Source organism: Amphibalanus amphitrite, unplaced genomic scaffold (genome assembly GCF_019059575.1).
Source record: "Amphibalanus amphitrite isolate SeventyFive unplaced genomic scaffold, NRLGWU_Aamphi_draft 000131F_arrow, whole genome shotgun sequence".
NCBI classification, from domain to species: Eukaryota; Metazoa; Arthropoda; class Thecostraca; order Balanomorpha; family Balanidae; genus Amphibalanus; species Amphibalanus amphitrite.
This window is the reverse complement of record NW_024881626.1, coordinates 672,739-695,974: the sequence shown is the minus strand read 5'-3', so window position 1 is coordinate 695,974 and position 23,236 is coordinate 672,739. Positions and strand designations below refer to the sequence as shown.

The window sequence follows — 23,236 nt, the reverse complement described above, 5'->3', positions numbered from 1 at the left end:
CGGGCTGTCTGCATGGTTCTTGCTGGAGAGCTACAGCAGTTTTTGGACGGATGGGCCATTCGGTCCCGGTATACGTATAAGGGTCACCCATTGCAGGTGAGCGTGTTCCTGAGGCAATTAACTCGATGAAATTACAGCCGATATGAAAACATATAGGCTTAGGGGAAAAAATAGATTAGGCTGGCTAATATTACTATTCACATCGGTGTATTTTTTCGCCTGGATGGCGAAATTCGGGGAAGACTTAATCCTCGCCGGACCTATTGGTTTTCTACATACGCGTCGGCCGAGGGGGGGTGGGGGTGGGGTACGACCCCCCTCGCCGCTTCGCCCCTGGTGGAGCTAGCGCGTCGCGGAAAAAACGAGCTTGTGCGCCGTTACGAGACGCAGAGATTGGTATCCGATTTTAAGGTCCTAGGTCAACCGGTGACCTCTGAGATCAGGTCAAGTGCCCCAAGGTACGGTTCAATTTTTGGTGAATAACTTTGCAAAAAACAGCCGCAGAGCCACGATTTTGGCAGCATCGCCTCGCCTCGCTCAGGCGCGTCGAATGATATACTTTTTGTTCGGGTCAGGTCAACTTTGGGTGTTGACCTCAGGTCAAGGACAGGCCAGCACCCCCAGGTCACGAAGTTGGTCGAAAGAGGTCATGTCGCATATTATTCGATTCGGCAGGTCTTCCTGAGTCCATTGGTGGCTTTCCCGACTCGCCAGCTCAATTTGATCAAGAGTTATTGACGAAAAACTACTATGACCTTGATGACGTCATAAATGACGTCATGCAAGGTCAACATTGCAAAAGTGACGCATCTAGCCTTGCAAGGAGTGCATCAAATCACGATTCTGTGTGCTTGAGATAGTTGGAGATCGTTCCCGGCGCCAGAATAGCAGTTTTCATTTTTCCCCATTGACTCATAATTGTGAGGTCACGAAGCTGACCTGACCTCATATGATCTTAACGAAAAATCTGAGATATACAAGCTGTGATACGCGTAATGGATATTAGATCCTGCAAGTTTCATTTCCCTGTGAAAGCTACTCTGGCAGTGAAGGCGTTGCAAAGTTGCGACATCTGAAGACTGTGCAGAGGTTCACTTATGACGTCATAGGTCAGTGACCTGACCTGACCCAAAATGCGGTTGGTGTCAAAAGATCTGGCTTGAATCAAAGGTCAGGTATGCCAAGTTTCAACTCTCTATGGCCAGCGTGTTCTGAGCTATGGCGAAAAAAAACCCTATGGGGCGGGGGGGGGGGCGGCACCCGCCGTCCCCCCCCCCCCCTCGGCCGGCGAGGGTTAAGGTAACATATTCCGGCAGCCGGTGATTTTTCTTTTCGTAAAACTGCCCTCTGAATTGTTAAACTTCTTGAAAAATGTTACTGGTGATTGTATATTGATGGGCACACTTACACAATAAACAATGACTGACATATTGAAAAGACACCAATAAAAGCCAATCACGATAAACATAAATACATTAACAACGACGTTTGTGACAATGATACGACAAATCAGCAATCCTTACAAGAGTGGACACAAGTTGACTTAGTTGCCGGCAAGTGGACATCTCGGTGAACCTGTTTTTAATAGTCATCTCGCTGTGGCTCCAAGTCCCGGTCGCCCAATCCTGCCGTGATTTTTCGATGACGCTTAGTTGTAGGCAGGCTGGGGCGCGACGTAGGCCGGCTGGTAGGCGGGCTGGGGCTTGCCGTAGGTGGGCTGGGGCTCGACGTAGGCGGGCTGGGGCTCGACGTAGGCGGGCTGGGGCTCGACGTAGGCGGGCTGGGGCTCGACGTAGGCGGGCTGGGACTCGACGTAGGCCGACTGGGGCTCGACGTAAGCGGAGTCAACAGCAGGGGTCGGATACTGGGTGGGCACCGGCGTCGGCAGGATGTCGCTGGACGGCTGGTAGCCGTTGTCGTCGGCGACAAATGTCACCTTAATGGGGTTGCCGTATCCGTCGGTGTAGCTCCAGGAGCCCTCCTGGCGGTAGCTGCCCTCCGGCTGTCCGTAGGCGTTCTTGCCGTAGCCGGGCAGGGGAACACCGCTCTCAGACCTGAGAATGAGTTTTAGGCGTTAACCCTATTCCTGGCGGGCTCCGCCGGGACAAGAAACTGGCGGGGGGGCCGATTCGGCCCCCCCTTCAGATCTCAAAAACTACACATCGCAGCGACAAACGGTAAACGGCATCGGATACGCACGGTCAAGATCTACAATTTTTACAAAGGTCATTTTCAGGTCAGGTCAAAGATGACGTCACAGGGGTCGAAAAAGTCAAAATGGCGGCGCTAGATATGGAGAGAGTTTTTCTCGAATAACTTTCGAATTAGTCAAGATAGGAACAAACTAAGGGCATCATCGTGATCCTCTCGTCAATCCGCATCGAATGATATATATGTTGACCTCGAAAGGCCAAGGTCAAAGGTTGACCTCAGGTCACGTGACCTCGAGGTCATCATGTATATCATTCGATGCGTCTTGACGAGCTGAACACAATGAGACCATCCACGCGTCTGTATCTTGTTCCTGTACGGAGTTATTGGCCAAAACCCTTTGGTGACCTTTGATGACGTCACATGACCTCACAGCTGCCCAACAGCAAAACAGACCTCAAGGTAGTGAAGGTTGATCGTATATGAAGTCATGTATGGTATATGGGGCCATTCCGACCCGTTTTAGTGGTAAAAACAGGGAGTTGATTTTTCCCCCATTGACTTATAATGGGGAGGTCGCGAAACTGACCTGACCTTAGGTCACCGATATCAAAATTCCGAGATATACAAATTGCACATACTGGTACCCTTACTAAAGCCTGAAGAGAAGAAATTAATTGGTCAAAAACTCTAGCTCTGGCGTGATTGCAAACTTTTCTGAGGTAGGGTCACCAAACCGCCTCTGGTGACCTGACCTGAGGTCAGATCAACTCAAAATTTTCAGACATGTTGCGTAGAAGCCTTTTAGGAAAAGTCAGAAAATTTGAGCTTCCTAGCTCAACGCGTTTGGGAGAAATAACCAAAAAACCTCAGGGGGGGCTCCTGAGGCCCCCCCCCCCCGCCAGGAATAGGGTTAATAGCTAATTCTTCTGGCAGAAAGCTGGCATAGCGAGATATGTTCGTCACCTCGATCACAAATGTTATGCAAAATTTTTGAATATTAAGTCATCTTTATTCGTTTCTAGATAATTTGTCCAAAACTAAATATCTTGTCCAAAACGTGTTAACGAAGGTTAGATAATTCGATAATTAAATCTAGACTTCGCACGATACTTTAAGTTTTTAATATCAAAAAGGTAACATCGCAAAGCAACCTAAACTACATATATGCATGCAATTGCAGTACTTCAGTCGGGGGAGGTTTGGTCCATCGTTGTCATTTTTAGCACATGCCATTTTTGGCAACCATGTGCCAAAAATGACAACGCTTTCAGCTATTTTTGGCAACAGCATTTTTAGCACATGCTATTTTTGGCAACCATGTGCCAAAAATGACAACGCTTTCAGCTATTTTCGGCAACGATGAAGCCGATTTCACTCCTCAGCGAGGAAATAGCGTTGTTGGAAATACAAGCACTGATTTTGGAAAAGAAGTGCTGCCACCTGGTGCAAGAAGAATAAACCAGCTTTAACCCTCGCCGGCACAGACTTTTTTGCGTCCTTCGACGGCACAAGGGGGGGGGGGTTGGTACGACCCCCCTCGCGTTTGGCCCCTGATTGAGCTAGAGCTTCGCGGAAAAAACGAGTGTGTTGCCCGTCATGAGAGAAAGCCGATGATACCCTAATTTTAAGGTCTTAGGTCATCGGGTGACCTTCCAGGTCAGGTCAATGACCCGAAAACCGGGAAAATCGGGATCTGTTAGAAAGTCGTAAAGTGTGGTTGCTATGTGGTTTTCCGGGGTGCTGATTACGAATATCGTGTTAGTTTTGATCAGAGATGATGTCCTTAAGCATTTAGACTAGGTCGGGTCAGGTCAGGTCAGGTCAACCGGTAGGGGTTGTGACGGGTAATCGTAATACGTGTCAACCGCCTCTGACAGCTTCGTAACATGTTACGAAGGCACCAAAACTACTTCGTAAATGTTCAAATGGTTGCTAAATTCGAATTCAGCTCCAAAAACTAGCCTAGAAACATGTAAAACTCGAAAAAGTGAACCGAGGTCACCCGAGGTCACCAAAGGTCAATGACCTGACCTGACCTTCAGGTGACCTTGAAACCCACCCTAATGTATGGGAGCAACATCAAATCACATGTTTGAACGTTTGAAACCACGAAAAGCTTGCAAACGCGCGGCTAATGCAAGCCGACATACGCCGAATCGCGATTCCGGCCAAACATGGTCTCGGAAAGAGGTCACAGGTCAAACGTCATTTCGGTCAGGGTCATGAATTTTTTTTAGGGTAGGTGTAAAATTGATCAATGCGAGGATACTGAAAGTTTCGTGGAGATCGGCTGCTTTTTACGCGAGTTATTTGCGAAAAACCTTAGGGGGGGGGGGTTGCATCAACCCCCCATTGCCGGCGAGGGTTAATATGGCCGTTGTTTGTACGGTAGTCCAACGTTGATGTATACCCTTTTTTGTGGCCTGAAGCTGGAACTTCAATTTGCAGCATCCGAAAATGATCAATATTGATCGAAAACATAATTTTGATGAAAAAAGAATATGTTAAGTTGAAAGAGGAGGCGATTTCCTCCAGATGCGGTGGTTTACTTCTTGAAATTGTTGTTGTTTATGACGACCGCCATGCAATGACGGATGATGCGCGGCCGTCAATAAGCAAAAATAAATTCAAGAAGTAAGCCACCGCATCTGGATAAACTGACCTCCTCTCTCAACTTAACATATTATCTTTTCATCAACATCATGTTTTCGATCAATACCGATCATTTTAGGATGCTTCAATTTTAAGTTCCAGCTTCAGGCCAAAAAAAAGCATACCTACAAACAACGGGCATATTACATGGCTTCTTCTTCTTGCACCAGATGGCAGCACTTTTTTTCGAAAATCAGTGTTTTATCTTTCCAAAATCGTAATTTCCTCGCTGAGAAGTGAAATAGGCTTCATCGTTGTCAAAAATAGCAGAACCGTTGCCATTTTTGACACGTGTGACAAAAATAGCACGTGCTAAAAAATGACAACAATTGACCAAACCTCCCCCGACTGACTTTGCTAATCGCTACCCTAAATTTGCCAAATGTAACATGTATTACCTGTAGATGCCGTTCTCGGTGCTGAAATGGAAGTTGTAGGAGCCATCTCCGGGGTGGACGTTCTCCTCCTCGAGGATAGCGATCGGCTTGTAGCTCGGCTGGGCTTTGTAAGAGGGGGCCGGGGCGTAGGTGGGGGCAGAGTAGGTCGGGGCAGCGTAGGTAGGAGCAGCGTACGTCGGGGCAGGAGCGGCGTACGTCGGGGCAGGAGGGGCATAGGTAGGGGCAGCGTACGTCGGGGCAGGGGCGGCGTAGGTCGGGACAGGAGGGGCGTACGTAGGCTCAGGCCTGTAAGTGGGGGCCTGGGCGTAGGTCGGCCGGGGCCTGTAGGCAGGTGCCGGCGCGTAGCGAGTCTGGGGCTGGTCGGCGGCAGCCAACAGGGCCAGGGCGGCAATCACAAACTGAAACACAGAAAACGGTCTGTTAATCCAACGACAGTTTATAAAGTTATTTTGCTGAAGTCCACGTTTGACATATGGTAGGTATGTTTCCAAGGCAGCTTCATCCGGGGCGATCCTCCAGAGCTACTCACGGCCTTCATGTTGATGTGACTGGGTGCAGTGTCGAACTGATACCTGGGTCGGTTTGCTCATCCATTAAATAGTCGGGTCTTTGACAATGGCGCCCCCGGGCTGGTCAGTGCTCGGCTGACCACACCCGTCACCAGGTAGCTCCCCGGCCGGTAGGACCGCCCAGACGTCTGCCGCAATACCGACCCGCCCCGCCCTCCCGGCCCCTCCCCGTCCTCCCGGCCCCTCCCCGTCCTACGGCCACTGACCGGTCCGGCCGGTCACTGCACAGCGGTGGATCACAATTGATCTGGCCTTTATCTTCGGCTGAGGCTACGCCCGAGGAACGGTTTCTTGTGTAACATTCTGCAGGTGGCCGTGGCAGATGGCTTTCGAAACACAGCAAGCTGGAGCAATAGATATGGCTAGATTGATGGCTGTATTGGTCGGACAAATTTTAGAGCATGTCGGCGTCTCAGGTAACGAGGCTCGAAGGTGAACCTTCAGGTCCTTGACTTTCGCACACCAGACATTGGTGTAGAAATCTGGAGGAAACATCATGATTTGGACAGCATCTGAATTAGCTAGTGGACAAGACAGCACCTATCCACGAGCCAATTCAACCAAAAATGCTCCAGTGTTAAAGGGTTACACCAAATGCTGAACGTGAACCTGAATGCCACATTTTTTCTAAGTTAAACCGCGCCCCGTAAGGGGGCCGAAACGGCCCCCCCCCCGTCCTTTTCCGTCGATATCTCCTAAACGGCGGCCTATATGTATCACCACCAAGCTTTCAGGACCCCTCCGGGCATCAATTTTACTCATTTTGACAAAAAAATTCAGAGGCTATGATAGGTTGGCGCGAGAAGAGCTGTCAGGCCTACAGCTTTGAAGATACAGAAAAATGATCAATACATAAAAGGTGTAGATTTGACAGGGCTACAAAACTGCTATCTCGGATTTTTGAAATTTTTGAGTTTTGACCCCCATAAATAAAAAAACTTTTTGATATATTAGCCAAAAATTCAAAAAGTATTTTTTTGAGTTTCGAAAAAACGGAATATATGTGATAGTTCCCATCGTTTTCTATCTACATACCAAATTTCAGATCGATATCTCTTTCTGGCCAAGTTATAGCGAAAAACTGCTCTAAAATGATGACATCAAATTTTCAAACTCAATTTTTCAATTCTAGACCACGTAGGGCACAACAAAGAACACCATTAGACTCCCCGTGACAAGCTGCATCGAATCGAAACCCTTTTTATGCAAAAATATTAATTTTCAAATTTGACCTAATTTGACCCGACCTTTTCTAATAACCGGTGACCTGGTATGAAAATCGGCCGGTAAATTTTCGAGATCTTAGGGGGGCTGAAACGCCCCCCCCCCCCTAGGGTCCGCCGATAGCCGATAGCCTTGACCTGATCTTCACCAAAACCTGACCTAAGCTGGCCCTAAAGGCTGCCTGGCCCACATAATCGCATTTGTCATGTAAAATGGACCATAAAACATGTATCACACGACACTTCCATATTGTGACCCCCCAGTGACCTGACGTCTGTGACCTGACCTGGTATCAGTGACCTCAAATAACAAAGTATGTGTTTGACGAACAATGTACCATCGATGGTTTTCAATAACTTACCAATTTACTCGATTTCACAACACATTTCTTGAAATGCCTGTGAACGGTGAAAATCCGACATTTGACCTGACCTGTGACGTCATCGGTTTGACCTAGGTCAATGAAATTTGGTCACACGGTAGTTCCCCGGTGGGACTATCGAACGCCGTTTGAATTATGAAAATCGGCCGGTAAATTTTCGAGATCTTAGGGGGGCTGAAACGCCCCCCCCCCCCCCTAGGGTCCGCCGATAGCCCTACGGGGCGCGGGTCAATTGTCGCCCAAAAAATGTTGCCTTGCTAGAAGTATAGGCGTGGTACGTTTTTCCACCACCATCTGCCCCACGTCTTAATGTTTTGATCGCGGTTGGCAGCTCAGTGTCTTTTAAAATTATTTCTTAACCCTATTCCTGGCGGGCTCCGCCGGGACAAAAAACTGGCGGGGGGGGCCGATTCGGCCCCCTTCAGATCTCAAAAACTACACATCGCAGCGACAAACGGTAAACGGCATCGGATACGCACGGTCAAGATCTACAATTTTTACTAAGGTCATTTTCAGGTCAGGTCAAAGATGACGTCACAGGGGTCGAAAAAGTCAAAATGGCGGCGCTAGATATGGAGAGAGTTTTTCTCGAATAACTTTCGAATTAGTCAAGATAGGAACAAACAAAGGGCATCATCGTGATCCTCTCGTCAATCCGCATCGAATGATATATATGTTGACCTCGAAAGGTCAAGGTCAAAGGTTGACCTCAGGTCACGTGACCTCGAGGTCATCATGCATATCATTCGATGCGTCTTGACAAGCTGAACACAATGAGACCATCCACGCGTCTGTATCTTGCTCCTGTACGGAGTTATTGGCCAAAAACCTTTGACCTTTGATGACGTCACATGACCTCACAGCCGCCCAACAGCAAAACAGACCTCAAGGTAGTGAAGGTTGATCGTATATGAAGTCATTTATGGTATATGGGGCCATTCCGACCCGTTTTAGTGGTAAAAACAGGGAGTTGATTTTTCCCCATTGACTTATAATGGGGAGGTCGCGAAACTGACCTGACCTTAGGTCACCGATATCAAAATTCTGAGATATACAAATTGCACATACTGGTACCCTAACTAAAGCCTGAAGAGAAGAAATTGATCGGTCAAAAACTCTAGCTCTGGCGTGATTGCAAACTTTTCTGAGGTAGGGTCACCAAACCGCCTCTGGTGACCTGACCTGAGGTCAGATCAACTCAAAATTTTCAGACATGTTGCGTAGAAGCCTTTTAGGAAAAGTCAGAAAATTTGAGCTTCCTAGCTCAACGCGTTTGGGAGAAATAACCAAAAAACCTCAGGCGGGCTCCTGAGGCCCCACCCCCGCCAGGAATAGGGTTAAAAAGCATTACATGCATCCAAACACGTTTGTCTTGTGGACTGCATCGGCGAGTGTCAGCGTATGACTTGTTTTATAAGGTTTCCCTTATTCGGTGTGAACGGTTTCCGTGAACTAAGGTGGCCAATTGACGATTTGGCTGATCACATGTGACGCAGTAGAATTGGTTTATGTCCATACGTATTTCATATTGTGCTCGTGTTATGTGGGTGTACCAATTACCATACTGTTTTTTTTTTTCGTGACGAGGGGACCAATTTGGCCCCCCTGTGGTTTTTCCTGAATAGCAAGAAAACGGCGGCGCGCAACGCCGCCAAATTTTCAGTACCTTCCCGAGCATCAATTTGACACCTTCACAACAAATTTCCAGTCTTATGTCACCTTAGGTCAGGAGTTATTGAGGTCAAACTGAGGTCATGTTCGAGCAAAAATGAGCAAAAACATGCAGTCTTGAAACGCTTACCAAATCTACAGTTACCAAGCAATTTCAAAGTTCTTTATATGGTCTAGTGGACAAAAAGCGGCGCTACAAAACTTCTATCTCGGATTTTCAAAATTTTAGGTTTTTGACCCAAAAAAAAATCAAGAAATTGATTTTTAGAAAAACTCAAAAAAATCCATAAAAATTTCCGAATTTAGAAAAAACGGAATATATGTGATAGTCCCTGCGCTCTTCTATACACATACCAAATTTCAGATCGATATCTCGTTTTTTAACGTTAGCTAGCGAAAAAGTTATAGCGAAAAAACTGTTCAAAAATGATGACGTCAAATTTTTTAACTCAATTTTTTTTAGCGATTCTAGACAACGTAGGGCAAAACAAAGACCACCATTAAACTCCCCGTGACGAGCTGCATCGAATCGATACCCATTTTATGCAAAAATATCAATTTTTAAATTTGACGTAATTTGAACTGACCTTGACCTGACCTTGACCTGACCTTGACCTGACCTTCACCAGAACATAATCTTAACTGACGCCAAAGGCTGCCTGACCCACATAATCGTATTTGACATATAAAATGGACCATAATACATGCATCACATGACATTTTCATTTTGTGACCCTCAGTGACCTGACCTCTGTGACCTGACCTGGTATCAGTGACCTTAAGTAGCAAAATATATGTTTGAAGAACATTTCCCCATCGATGATTTTCAATGAAATGCATTTTACTCGATTTTACAACGCATTACTTGAAATGCCTGTAAACGGTGAAAATTCGACCTTTGATCTGACCTGTGACGTCATCGGTTTGACCTAGGTCAATAAAATTGGGTCACAAGGTAGTTCCCTGATAGGGCTATATAACACCGTTTGCCGCTTGTCGCTAGGTGGCGTGGTTCTCGAGATCTTAGGGGGGCAAATTGCCCCCCCCCCCCAACTGGGCGCGTTGCTCGGCAGAGCCCAACAGGGCGCGGGTTAAGCTACGATGTCGATTTAAAAACAGTATATTTCAGGAGACAAAAAAGGCTTCCATCACTAAGTCGTAGATGTCAAGGAGGGCTTGGTCGGACGAGGCTGAACTATCGTGATAGTGCATTGACTCTTTTGAAAGATCAGAGACAGGTCTTTTGCAGCTTTCTTTATTGTTAATACACTCCTCAAATGACATAACAAAGACACAGGACAATGACTAGACACTCACAATACAGACAGGAATTGACACCAGATGTCTTGTGAAGTACTTAAATTGTGTCAACCTAATTACATAAATTTGCATCAATCAGCGGCAACTTCAGTATTTGCAAGCAACAATTGCAGTTGTATTAAATGCTGCCTTTGTCATTGTCCGTGATGCAATCAACAACGCCTAACTTTTCTAATAAGGTCGTAATGAATTAGTTGTAGGCTGGCTGGTAGGCCGGCTGGCGCTCGACGTAGGCGGGCTGGGGTTCGACGTAGGCGGGCTGGGGCTCGACGTAGGCGGGGTCCACCTCGGGGGTCGGGTACTGGGTGGGCACCGGGGTAGGCAGGATGTCGCTGGACGGCTGGTAGCCGTTGTCGTCGGCGACAAAGGTCACCTTGACGGGGTTGCCGTATCCGTCGGTGTAGCTCCAGGAGCCCTCCTGGCGGTAGCTGCCCTCCGGCTGGCCGTAGGCGTTCTTGCCGTAGCCGGGCAGGGGAACACCGCTCTCAGTCCTGAGAATGAGTTTTAGGTGTTAATAGCTAATTCCTCTGGCAGAAAGTTGGTATAGCGAGGTATGTTCGTCACCTCAATCGCAAATGTCATGCAAAGTTTTTGAGGGTTAGATAATTAGATGAATAAATCTAGACTTCGCACAATACTTTAAGTTTTTAATATAAAAAAGGCAAGATCGCAAAGCTACCTAAACTATATGCATGCAATTGCAGTACTTCGCTACCCTAAATTTGCCAAATGTAACATGTATTACCTGTAGATGCCGTTCTCGGTGCTGAAGTGGAAGTTGTAGGAGCCATCTCCAGGGTGGACGTTCTCCTCCTCAAGGATAGCAATCGGCTTGTAGCTCGGCTGGGCTTTGTAAGAGGAGGCCGGAGCGTAGGCGGGGGCAGAGTAGGTCGGGGCAACGTAGGTAGGAGCAGCGTAAGTCGGGGCAGAAGGGGCATAGGTAGGGGCAGCGTACGTCGGGGCAGGGGCAGCGTAGGTCGGGACAGGAGGGGCGTACGTAGGCTCAGGCCTGTAAGTGGGGGCCTGGGCGTAGGTCGGCCGGGGCCTGTAGGCAGGTGCCGGCGCGTAGCGAGTCTGGGGCTGGTCGGCGGCAGCCACCAGGGCCAGGGCGGCAATCACAAACTGAAACACAGAAAACGGTCCGTTAATCCAACGACGGTTTATAAAGTTATTTTGCTGAAGTCCACGTTTGACATATGGTATGTTTCCAAGGCAGCTTCATCCGGGGCGATCCGCCAGAGCTACTCACAGCCTTCATGTTGTTGTGACTGGGTGCAGTGTCGAACTGATACCTGGGTCGGTTTGCTCGTCCATTAAATAGTCGGGTCTTTGACAATGGCGCCCCCGGGCTGGTCAGTGCTCGGCTGACCACACCCGTCACCAGGGAGCTCCCCGGCCGGTAGGACCGCCCAGACGTCTGCCGCAATACCGACCCGCCCCGCCCTCCCGGCCCCTCCCCGCCCTCCCGGCCCCTCCCCGTCCTCCCGGCCCCTCCCCGTCCTCCGGCCACTGACCGGTCCGGCCGGTCACTGCACAACGATGGATCACAATTGATCTGGCCTTGATCTTCGGCTGAGGCTACGCCCGAGGAACGGTTCCTTATGCGTGAAGGAGTGGCGTGTTGTCGACTTTGTCGGAAAGTTGGAAGTCCACTCGTGAACCGCCTGTTTCATCACTGAATACTTGCTAATTATCGCTTTTGGTGCCTGACTGAGTGTCCACAAGTTCCTGAAGAAATTTGATGCAACACCTTTGCTCAATCTTTCCGTCCTTCGTAGTGGCCAAAAGAAAAGCGACGAACGAGCAGTGCGCAGGTACCTACAATAATGCAGGGTTGAACGGTGACTGAGTGGAGCTGGTCGCTGACATTGCAGTTCCACGCCATGTACCACACTCCTGTGTCTGATGGTATTCTAGAAACAGACAACAACATGAGGTCAGATACTTTTTGAGCCAGTTTTAACCCGGCCGGGCCCGGGGGGCAATCCCGGCCACCGCAGCCCGGGGGTGGTTTTTTTTCGTCCCCCCCCCCGTCTAACTCCGTAAATAAGGTAGCTGCGGAAAAGAAAGCGATACCAAACGATAGGTCTTTACGAGACGATTCTAAAGCACCTAAAATTTTGACCTCAGATCAATTTTCAAAGTCAGAGGTCAAGGCCAGAGGCAAAAACCAGCACATGTGTAGTGATCTCAAAGTAAGCGTTTTAGGGGACGGCAGGATGCATAAAACCGGCAAAATTGGGTGTCAAACGAAAGAAGAGTATCTAAAGATTCCAAAAATGTGTTCAAAATCAATGGTCAAGGTCAAGGTCATGCTCAAAATTGACCTCACTGTCCTCAAGCTTTGCACTTTTTCGCACATCTTGCGTGCTAGCTTTTAAGATGTTTTGAAATGTTTTGAGGCTTATCAGGTCCCTATTTGTGGTTACTCTTACGATACAAGGCTGCTCAAATGTCAAGGTCACAGAAGAGTATCCTTGCTTCTCATGCTAGAGGCTATTTCACTGGTTCAAGTTAGTAATAATAAATAAGACAATTTTGTCATCCGGAGGCTCTAAATGAAGGATTTGAGGAAAATAGATGCCAGATTCGAGATCAGCGGGTACGAATCCATCAGAAACGACCTTTCATATATCACGGTCAACCAAAGGTCATTCGAGGTCACATGAGGTCAACATAAAACTTGACCTTTTCCAAACAAAATATTTATCATTCGACGCGTCTCGACAAGGCGAATGCGATGGTACCTACCTACCACTGCCGTAGCTCTATGGCCTTTTTTATCGAAGTTATTTGCGAAAAACTAAAACCACATTTCGGGGGTCGTTGACCTGACCTCTGACCTCAGGTCACCAAAAATATTTTTGTGTCTATTTTTTCTAGGTCAAACGCTACACAACCGTGCTCGTAAGTTGTCCTTATCTCCAAACTGTATTTTTCGCAGCTATTTGAAGTTCGCGTCTGTGACGCCGAAGTTCGCCGTGCAGGGGTCTAGAAAAATTGACCCTGTGACGTCATCAAGGGGGCTAGGCTCAATTTTTTTTTACTTCAGAAGATGTCAAAGTGATGGGAAAAAAGGCTTTCCATCCTTAAGCGTTCGGGAGCTATCGCAAATATTCGCCAGTGGGGGGCGAAAAACGCCCTCCCCCCGGGTCCGTGAGGGTTAAGGGTTAAGTCCGTTAAGGGTTAACCCTCGCCCGCACATGCCATTCTCCCATCCTAGAACGCACATGGGGGTGCCACCCCCCGCGCCATTTCGTTCCTGTTGGAGATAGAGCTTCGCGGTAAAGACCAAAATGATTCTTTGGGAAGAGACGAATCCAATAATACCCAGTTTTACCTTTTCAGGGCAGTCATTGACCTTCCAGGTCAGGTCAAACTAAAAAATGTTGCTGTTTTGGGTCACCGTTGGATATCAAGTGCGCTGCTTAGCATATACCGATGACGATGCCGTTTTCTGGTGCCAAGCCAGCTAGAACCTCTTTGTCACACTACCCGACCAGGTTTTTGCTGCTGAGGTCATCTCAGGTCAAGTTAGGTCAAGGTCAATGATATGTGTTTGTATGTTTGTGTGTGTCTGTGTGTATACTCATGTGTGTGGTGACCCACATCCCTGAGCGGAGGTGCACACAATACTTGAGTTTGTGCTGTATGTGTAATTGTAATTTTGGTTCAGCGAAAATGTAAAAAAAGATTAGATATTCAGAATCACTTCAAAATACAAAAAGTCTTGTTTCTAACTGCAAATAAAACTTAAAACTAAAAGTATTATTTTAACTCATACCCTTAACCCATAAACTGGTGACCCCGACGTGATTTTTACATTGCTACATTGCCTAATACTATTCCTAGTTCATAGTGAATAGGTATTCCCACAACAGCAACAATGGAAGGAGAACCGGAACAGGTTGCAGGTTCCGTGATGCTTTCTAACGTAAAGCCGCCGGCGTTCATGGACACAGCCGTTGAAGGTTGGTTCGCCATAATGAATGCACAATTTCACCTGGCTCGCATCACAAGCACTCAGTCCAAGTTCTACCATGTTCTGGCGGCCCTTCCTCCTGATACGGTCAGCCGCCTCGACCCAGACGTACTCTCCAAAACGTCATTCGATGACCTGAAACAAGCCGTGATCGGTCTGTATAGCTCAGCGGCTCTCAGACTTTTCGCATAGAACTACCGTCTGGGGTGATAGACACTGTGTCAGTGGACCGACTGAAGCCCGCCTACTTCCCGCGACATGACGACACCCGGCGGCTGGTGGACAGGGAGCAGGAGCAGCCACAGCCGAGCAGTGCCGCTGAGCCCGGTCCAGCAGAATCGGTCCCTCCAGAGGTCGTGCCGGAAGCAGAGTCACCACGTACCAGAAGTGGAAGAAGGGTTCGTTTCAGAGTGGATCCAGCGACTATATTTAGCTGAGGTGGAACCCAGAAAAACGATGCTGTAGTTGTGATTTTTTTCAGATTGTGTTATCTGTGACGTGTTACGTTGATTGGCACAATGTCAGCACACTACGTAACTCCGTTCTAGGTGGGGAAGTACCTGTGGTGACCCACATCCCTGAGCGGAGGTGCACACAATACTTGAGTTTGTGCTGTATGTGTAATTGTAATTTTGGTTCAGCGAAAATGTAAAAAAAGATTAGATATTCAGAATCACTTCAAAATACAAAAAGTCTTGTTTCTAACTGCAAATAAAACTTAAAACTAAAAGTATTATTTTAACTCATACCCTTAACCCATATGTGCACCGGCTGTTTATGTGTCCATATTACATGAAATCATGAGCTGAGAAGCTTGTACCAAAAATGAAGCCAAAAAACTTCACGAAAAGTCAATTCAACTTGCCTAAAACGCAATTATTTTAGATGACCTAGGTTGACCTTGACCCTGACCTTGACATCTGTACATCGTCGAACAACATGTTCCATGATAGGTGGGAGGTTAGACTGGCAAAAAAGGCCGAAATCGAGGTGTCAAAAGCTCACAAGCCAACGCAAGATGTTGAGAATTGGTCATTTGGGTCTTGACATGACCTTAAAAACCAAGGTCATATCTCCAAAACCAAACACCACAGCAACTTGAAATTTTCAGTGGACATCAAGAAAGGATAGAAGAGCAGCTATACGAAATATCAGGCTTCTAGCTTTAAAAATATTGAGTGCATAGCAGAAAAACTACCTGGGGAGGATGGCAACCACCCCCACCCCACCCCCCCCCCCATGTGCGAGCGAGGGTTAAGACACTATAAATGACCTGCCTTTTGTCAAGTTCATCCAAAGTCATACGAGGCCATTACAAAACTTGACCGTTTGTGCATCATTCTAGTGTTAGTATGTGAAATATATACCCATATCTCAATTTTATGCCTGTAGCCTGGGGTCACAGCAATTTGTTGAACTCCTCATAAGTGGACCTGAAACATTAGACCTGTAAGGAACGTAAGCAAGTCTTCCTCAGTGTAATTGCGCACGTGATAGTTGAGACCGTGCGAAATGTGGGAGCCACCGATCTAACCGGTTTCTAACAGCTTACCAACTTAAACACCAGTATAACGCCTTTTGCGGCGACTAACGGAGCGAGCGAGAGGGTGGGCCTTGCACGTGCGAAATTGCGAGGGGGTACCTCCAACTGACTTGTGCACGGCACCCTACTAACCGATCTCTAGCGACGTGCCAAATTTGGGCACAATCGGCCCAGCCGTTCTCGAGATCTGGAAGCGGCACCCTGCACGTGCGCACGTGCAAAATGGGTCCCAACTGACTTGTGCACGGCACCCTACTAACCGGTCCCTAACTGTGTACCAAATTTGAGCGCAATCGGTCGAGCCGTTCTCGAGATCTGGAAACGGCCCCTGCACGTGCGCACGTACAGCAGCACCCCAACTCTGGCATATGGATATGCAGTGCCTAGTGGGTGCCTACCTTAACCTACATGCCAACTTTCAGCGCAATCGGCCAAGTAGTTACCGAGATATTGCAACAATTACAAAACGGACACCTCTTCGTTTTGCACGTGGCACGTGCATAAGGGGTCACCCACATGCATCAGGAATAGTCCAATACTTGGTAGAAGGAATGAAGCTACCCTACAAAAATTACCGCGTGTAAATCGGTCAAGTGGTTGCTGAGATATAAGCCTCGCAAAAGCGTGACCACGGCCGGCCGGCCGGCCGCTCATACTCAGAAATTTCCGTTAATCTAAGGAAAGACTACGCTCGCTTCGCTCGCTCCGTAACAATCATCCCATCCGTTCTTGGGTCCACGAGAAGTGGCGAATGCTCGTGCACATGCGGTCAGTGTCACCCCAGCTAAGTTTTCATTGAGCTGGTCCGCGACAGTGCCTGGTTTGAAGAGCTGGTTCCATGTAGCTGGTCCGTGATAGTGGTCGTCGGCTTTGAGCTGTGAACGGTCCTTCGCTCTGATGCAAAAGCGGTTTCTGCGCTGTGTACGTGTAGATAGTAGCACCTCAACTGTCGCACACGGAAACATGTTTCCCGGTGGGCGCTCACAGCCCAAAGACGGGACCAAGTTGAAAGTGACTCAGTAATTGTTCATATGGAATGTTGTCTGAATTATTCACCCGTATGACCCGTTTCCTATGTCCATTGTCTATTTTTCAAAAGGTCCCTATTAGAATAAACACCCAGATGAATACAAAATGTTTGCATCATTATGAAACAATGTATTTTGCATGAGAAATAAAACACGATGATGAGTTATATGATTCATAAATAGCCAACATCGACATAATAAATAAGATTAAGGTCAGCGAACACCATTCAGCATAGATCACTTAGTTGTAGGCGGGCTTGTAAGCCGGCTGGTAGGCGGGCTTGCCGTAGCTGGGCTGGGGCTCGACGTAGGCGGGGTCCACCTCGGGGGTCGGGTACTCGGTGGGCACCGGGGTGGGCAGGATGTCGCTGGACGGCTGGTAGCCGTTCTCGTCGGCGACAAAGGCGACCTTGACCTCCTCGCCGTAGCCGTTGGTGTAGCTCCAGGAGCCCTCCTGGCGGTAGAGGTCCTCCGCCTCGCCGTAGGCGTTCTTGCCGTAGCCGGGCACCGGCACGCCAGTCTCAGACCTGAAAAATAAATAACGTATTATTGTATTGTATATATGTTACAGGGAGTATGAGAAATCAGTTAGTTTGCAAACTATCTAGGGAGTTTGCAAACTAACTGAACAATCAGGTAGTTTGCAAACTCCCTAGGTAGTTTGCAAAGTACCTGGTCGAACAGGTAGTTTGCAAACTCCCTAGGTAGTTTGCAAAGTCCCTAGTTAGTTTGCAAACTCCCTAGGGTTGTTGCAAACTACCTAGGTAAAATGCGAAAACGACGAAACAACAGCCATATACGAGTACATATGTAAATAAGACGCGATGAATTGGTTTAGAGCTCAGAATGAATTGCTTGACAGCAATGGTGCATAATGAGACGATGTGGTGTTTTGATGACGCTCTTTCGCAGCTTACTATTTATTTTTGTCTTGCTCGCAAATATCACCTTACAGATTAATGTCTGCTTTCTTTTCTTGTAGTCGACAACAACATGCTACTTTGCCATCCACCTCCTTTCCTTGGACGTCAGCGACCTCTCCTCCACCGGTCTGGCTTCCATCAGAAAGCGGATGACGTCGCCATGTTCGGCGTCTTCCACGACTCGAGAGTTATTGCCGCTCAGCGCTTCCTCCCACTCCCGGAGCTTCTGATCGAACAGTTCGTGAGACAGTGAGACATCCCCACAGAACCACAGAGCAGCCATAAAACAGAAACTGCGATCACTATGCTGCCTCTCCACACTCCGCTCAGCACTGATGACCCGCCAGCACTGTGCACCGTCCACCAGCCGTGACCCAACAGCGCCTTTCATCCATATCCCGCATAGTGATGTCAATTTCGGAAAATCAGAATATCGATACCAAACCAAATACCAACAAAACCACGAAGAAATACCGAAACCAAACCGACTTCGGAAAATGAGGGAAATACCAACTTTTTTTTACCGATTTCTTAGCCTCTTATACATTAGTGAGGGTTCATGATACCAACGAAATACCAAACACATTACGATTCAAATACCAAAAGCCAAGTTGGTATCGGTTTGGTATCGGTATACCAAGAACTTGGTATCCGATTGACATCTCTAATCCCGCAGGCACACACTGACCTGACCTGTCAAGCTCAGGGCAGTCAACTGCTGGCTACCAGGATTGGGTGGAAGCGGGGCGTTGGGTTGACTGGTAGGTACTATCATATATTTTCCGTTTTTTCGAAACTTAAAAAACTTTTTTGATTTTTTGGGTAATATATCCAAATTCATTTTTCATTTTTGGGGGTCAAAAATCAAAAATTTTAAAAATCCGAGATTGTAAATTTTTAGCCCTGTTGATTTCACACCTTTTATGTTTGATAATTTTTCTATATCTTCAAAGCTGTAGGTCTGACAGCTCTTCTCGCGAAACACTTTTTTTCGGTCGAAAAAGGCAGAACATTAAGTTATTCTGACGTCATTTATGGCCAACCTATCATAGCCTCTGGAAACTTTTGGTCACAATGTGTAAAATTGATGCCCGGAGAAGTCCTGAAAGTTTGATGGCGATAGCTGCAGCCGTTTAGAAGATATTGACGGAAAAGGACAGGGGGGCCGTTTCGCCCCCCCCCCCCTACGGGGCGCGGGTTAGAAATCAGGATGTCATCTTAGTCAACCCAACGCCCCGCTTCCACCCGATCCTGGTAGCCAGCAGTCGACTGCCCCGAGCTTGACAGGTCAGGTCAGTGTGTGCCTGCGGGATACGGATGAAGGGCGCTGTTGGGTCACGGCTGGTGGACGGTGCTCAGTGCTGGCTCAGTGCATCAGTGCTGAGCGGAGTGTGAAGAGGCAGCATAGTGATCGCAATTTCTGTTTTATGGTTGCTCTGTGGTTCTGTGGGGATGTCTCACTGTCTCACGAACTGTTCGATCAGAGGTTCCGGGAGTGGGAGGAAGCGCTGAGCGGCAATAGTTAACTCTCGAGTCGTGGAAGACGCCGAACATGGCGACGTCATCCGCTTTCTGATGGACGCCAGACCGGTGGAGGAGAGGTCGCTGACGTCCAATGGATAGGAGGTGGATGGCAAAGTAGCATGTTGTTGTCGACTACAAGAAAAGAAAGCAGACATTAATCTGTAAGGTGATATTTGCGAGCAAGACAAAAATAAATAGTAAGCTGCGAAAGAGCGTCATCAAAACACCACATCGTCTCACTATGCACCATTGCTGTCAAGCTTCATTCTGAGCTCTAAACCAATTCATCGCGTCTTATCTACATATGTACTCGTATATGGCTGTTGTTTCGTCGTTTTCGCATTTTACCTAGGTAGTTTGCAACAACCCTAGGGAGTTTGCAAACTAACTATAGCTGATGTTACTAAAAAGTGGGATATTAATTAACTGACCTGTAGATGCCGTTCTCGGTGGAGAACTTGGAGCTGTAGGTGCCATCTCCGGGGTGGACGTCCTCCTGCTCCAGGATAGCGATCGGCTTGTAGCTCGAGTGGCCGTAGGACGGGGCAGGAGCGTACTTGGGCTGGGGCTTGTAGGTCGGGGCCGGGGCGTAGGTCGGGGCAGCGTAGGTCGGGGCAGCGTAGGTGGGACGGGGCCTGTAGGAAGGCTGGGGCCGGTCGGCGACGGCCACCAGGGCCAGAGCAGCGACGATGAACTGCAATGAAAATATGGTTTGTTACTTCTTTGCCTAGTACAAGTACTTGCTGTCCTTCTTCTGTCTTGCTACTCCTGATCGAAATTAACAACTATATTTTGAGCTGCAGACCGTTGCTGACAGCGATGCTGAATTTCTGTTCAATGAAATTAAGAAATGAGGCCTGTCTTATCTTATAATTATTTGGATTGTACTTATTTGGTCATATCCTGGAAACGTGCAACGAAAATGTTTTTCACGTTCGCATCCAAAAGTCTAATCACAGACCGATTGATAAAAAGCTAAACTATATCAATGCTCTCCATTTCATACGAGTGCTACTCACCAGCTTCATGTTGTGTGTAGTGGTATCGGTGTGAAACTGATGATCTCCCACGGTCCGTGCGGCCTTAAGTAGGTGGCGGTGTGAGGCGGGACGGAGCCGGCGGCCGGTGACGCCCTCCCTTCCCCCCCCCCCCCGACCCTGACGGAGGTCAACACACGGCGCTGAGTACGGGACAGAAGCGCTACAGTGGAAGCAGGCGCGACCCTGCAGGGGTCCCGGTCTGCAAGGGACGATTGAGTGACGGCTCTCCCGTCTATTCAAAAGTCGGTTTTATTTGATCAAAAGCATGACCAGCCCGACCAGGGTAGACAAGACATTTCAGAGTAATGAGAACTGGGGATCTGAGGAACTCCTATGCTTGTCTAGTTAGTTGGTGGGTTTGGCGTTTCTTTTTTTCATCTTTTTTTTTTGCCATGAAGCGAGTTCACTTAGCTGACCTTTCATCGGCCTTGTTACCGTGTCTATCGAACGAGACCCTGAGGCGTTGTGCCACGCCAGTGTCCGTCTCGTAGCTCGGTAGAGCGCTTGTCTCCCGGTTTGAAGTCGCCCCCGGCGCTCGACATTCGAAACTCCTGACGTGCATGGTCACCAGCTCAACATCCAGTTGAAGTCGATTCAGTGCGATGGACCGTACCTAATTGGATCGGCACGCTTAATTTTGGTATATGAATTCCCCTGTTACCCGGATGTGCTCGGTCGAAATTCGGGGCTGCGGCTGTGCAGAAAGCGCTGTTTATTAGGCTTCACTGCAAGATTCAAATACTGTCATTAACTGTGATTTGCTGATGGAAAGCATGTGTGTGTTGTTGCAGAAGATATTGCAGTATGATGAATGGTAAACATGCGTAATGTCATTTATTTAAAGTATATCTTGCAAACGTTTACACAACAGATGCATATAAAAACATACATATTGTGCTCCGGACATTTCACACGATGATAACGGTCGGTTTGAAAATAACTTCAGTCATGTACTGTATGCCTTAGCCTCAGGTTTTCAGTACCATATGTTGCATTTACTCTTAGTTGTAGGAAGGCCTGTAGGCCGGCTGATAGGCGGGCTGGTAGGCCGTCTGGGGCTTGCCGTAGGTGGGCTGGGGCTCGACGTAGGCCGCCTGGGGCTCGACGTAGGCGGGCTGGGGCTCGACGTAGGCGGGACCAACAGCAGGGGTCGGGTACTGGGTGGGCACCGGCGTCGGCAGGATGTCGCTGGACGGCTGGTAGCCGTTGTCGTCGGCGACAAAGGTCACCTTGATGGGGTTGCCGTATCCGTCGGAGTAGCTCCAGGAGCCCTCCTGGCGGTAGCTGCCCTCCGGCTGTCCGTAGGCGTTCTTGCCGTAGCCGGGCAGAGGAACACCGCTCTCAGATCTGACAATGGTTTCATTGTGTCAATTACATAGCTTTTTTATATCAGTGGCTGACACTGCTATTTATTCAGCTCTTTGATTGATAAGAGCATATTTTCAAATTTTTTCTGACCCAAATTTCGAGATCTATCATTTCTCACCGGTAGATGCCGTTCTCGGTGCTGAAGTGGAAGTTGTAGGTGCCGTCTCCGGGGTGGACGTTCTTCTCCTCAAGGATAGCGATGGGCTTGTAGCTCGGCTGGGCGGTGTATGTCGGGGCAGCGTAGGTCGGGGCAGCGTAGGTCGGGGCAGAGTAGGCAGGTCGGGGCCTGTAGGAAGACTGGGGCCGATCGGCAGCAGCCACCAGGGCCAGAGCAGCGACGATGAACTGAAACATACAGAGGTGCATTCGTTGGTGCCAGGCTCTTTTAATGTTTGATGTGGTTTTAGTCGATCCTGCATGTACGTATGTGCGTAAGTATGCATAATCATGGTGTTCGAGCATTAAATGAGCTAGTAATGAGTCTCTGTAACATCAGCGGTCTTTGTGTTTGTCGATATTGGTCTCTATTGAGCCACCACTCACGGTCTTCATGTTGAGGCGAGCTGGTCCTTCCTCCAACTGATAATGTGTCACCAGCTCGATCTGACATTTATACCCAATCGAGGCCGCTATAGTATCTCTTTTGTGACCTCTCCATGTTGCAAAACCCATTGTTCGACTTGCCGATTGCTATAGCATTGCATAATGATTCACTTTGGCAGGCGAATATGGCCTGTGTTCCAAGAAATGACTTCGACCCATTTTATCTTTTTTTGTGAGTTGGTGTGATTTTTGTTTTGGTTCTCTTTTTCATATAAAGACTTATACTGATGGTGAGCCAATGATGGCTTTTAGAAGGCATACAACGCATACTTAGCGTTGCCTCGATGTGTTTTATTATTGCTGATACAGAAAGCATGGAAGGCATCTCTCCTACGACATGACTTGCCTTAAATTGTATAGGCTAGAGCAGTCAAACGGATACCAAATTATTGGTATACCTACATACCCATATAGGTATACCTACCGCCAAACCGATACCTACTTGGTATTTGGCATCTCAATCCTGATGTGTGTGTTTTTTTTTTTTTGGTCTTATGAACCCTCATTGATGTATAAGAGGCTGGTAAATTGGTACAAAGTTGGTATTTCCTTCATGTTTCCAACTTGGTTCGATTTTGGTACATACTTCCTAACGAATTTGGTTGGTATTTGGTTTGGTATCGGTATTTTGATTTTCTGTAATTGACATCACTAATATAGGCCTTTGTATTTAAACCCGCGCAATAACATGGAGGGGGAGTTCGTGTGACCCTATTTCATTGACCTAGGTCAAACCGATGACGTCGCAGGTCAGGTCAAACGTCGAATTTTCACCGTTCACAGGCATTTCAAGAAATTCGTTGTGAAATCGAGTAAAATGCATTTCATTGAAAATCATCGATGGGAAAATGTTCG

General features: G+C 47.9%; 1 protein-coding gene across 1 annotated transcript; it reads right to left on the bottom strand.

Annotated features, from left to right (window-relative positions):
* Positions 1 to 1,375: 1,375 nt before the first annotated feature.
* Positions 1,376 to 20,482, bottom strand: LOC122381990 (adhesive plaque matrix protein-like). The gene is made up of 6 exons (XM_043366815.1): positions 20,390 to 20,482; positions 19,802 to 20,064; positions 17,168 to 17,450; positions 11,620 to 11,697; positions 11,116 to 11,492; positions 1,376 to 2,054 (listed from the first exon to the last, which is right to left on the bottom strand). Exons 1-6 carry the CDS (start codon positions 20,396 to 20,398, stop codon positions 1,649 to 1,651), a joined length of 1,416 nt encoding a protein of 471 aa, XP_043222750.1. The 5' UTR covers positions 20,399 to 20,482; the 3' UTR covers positions 1,376 to 1,648.
* Positions 20,483 to 23,236: the final 2,754 nt, after the last annotated feature.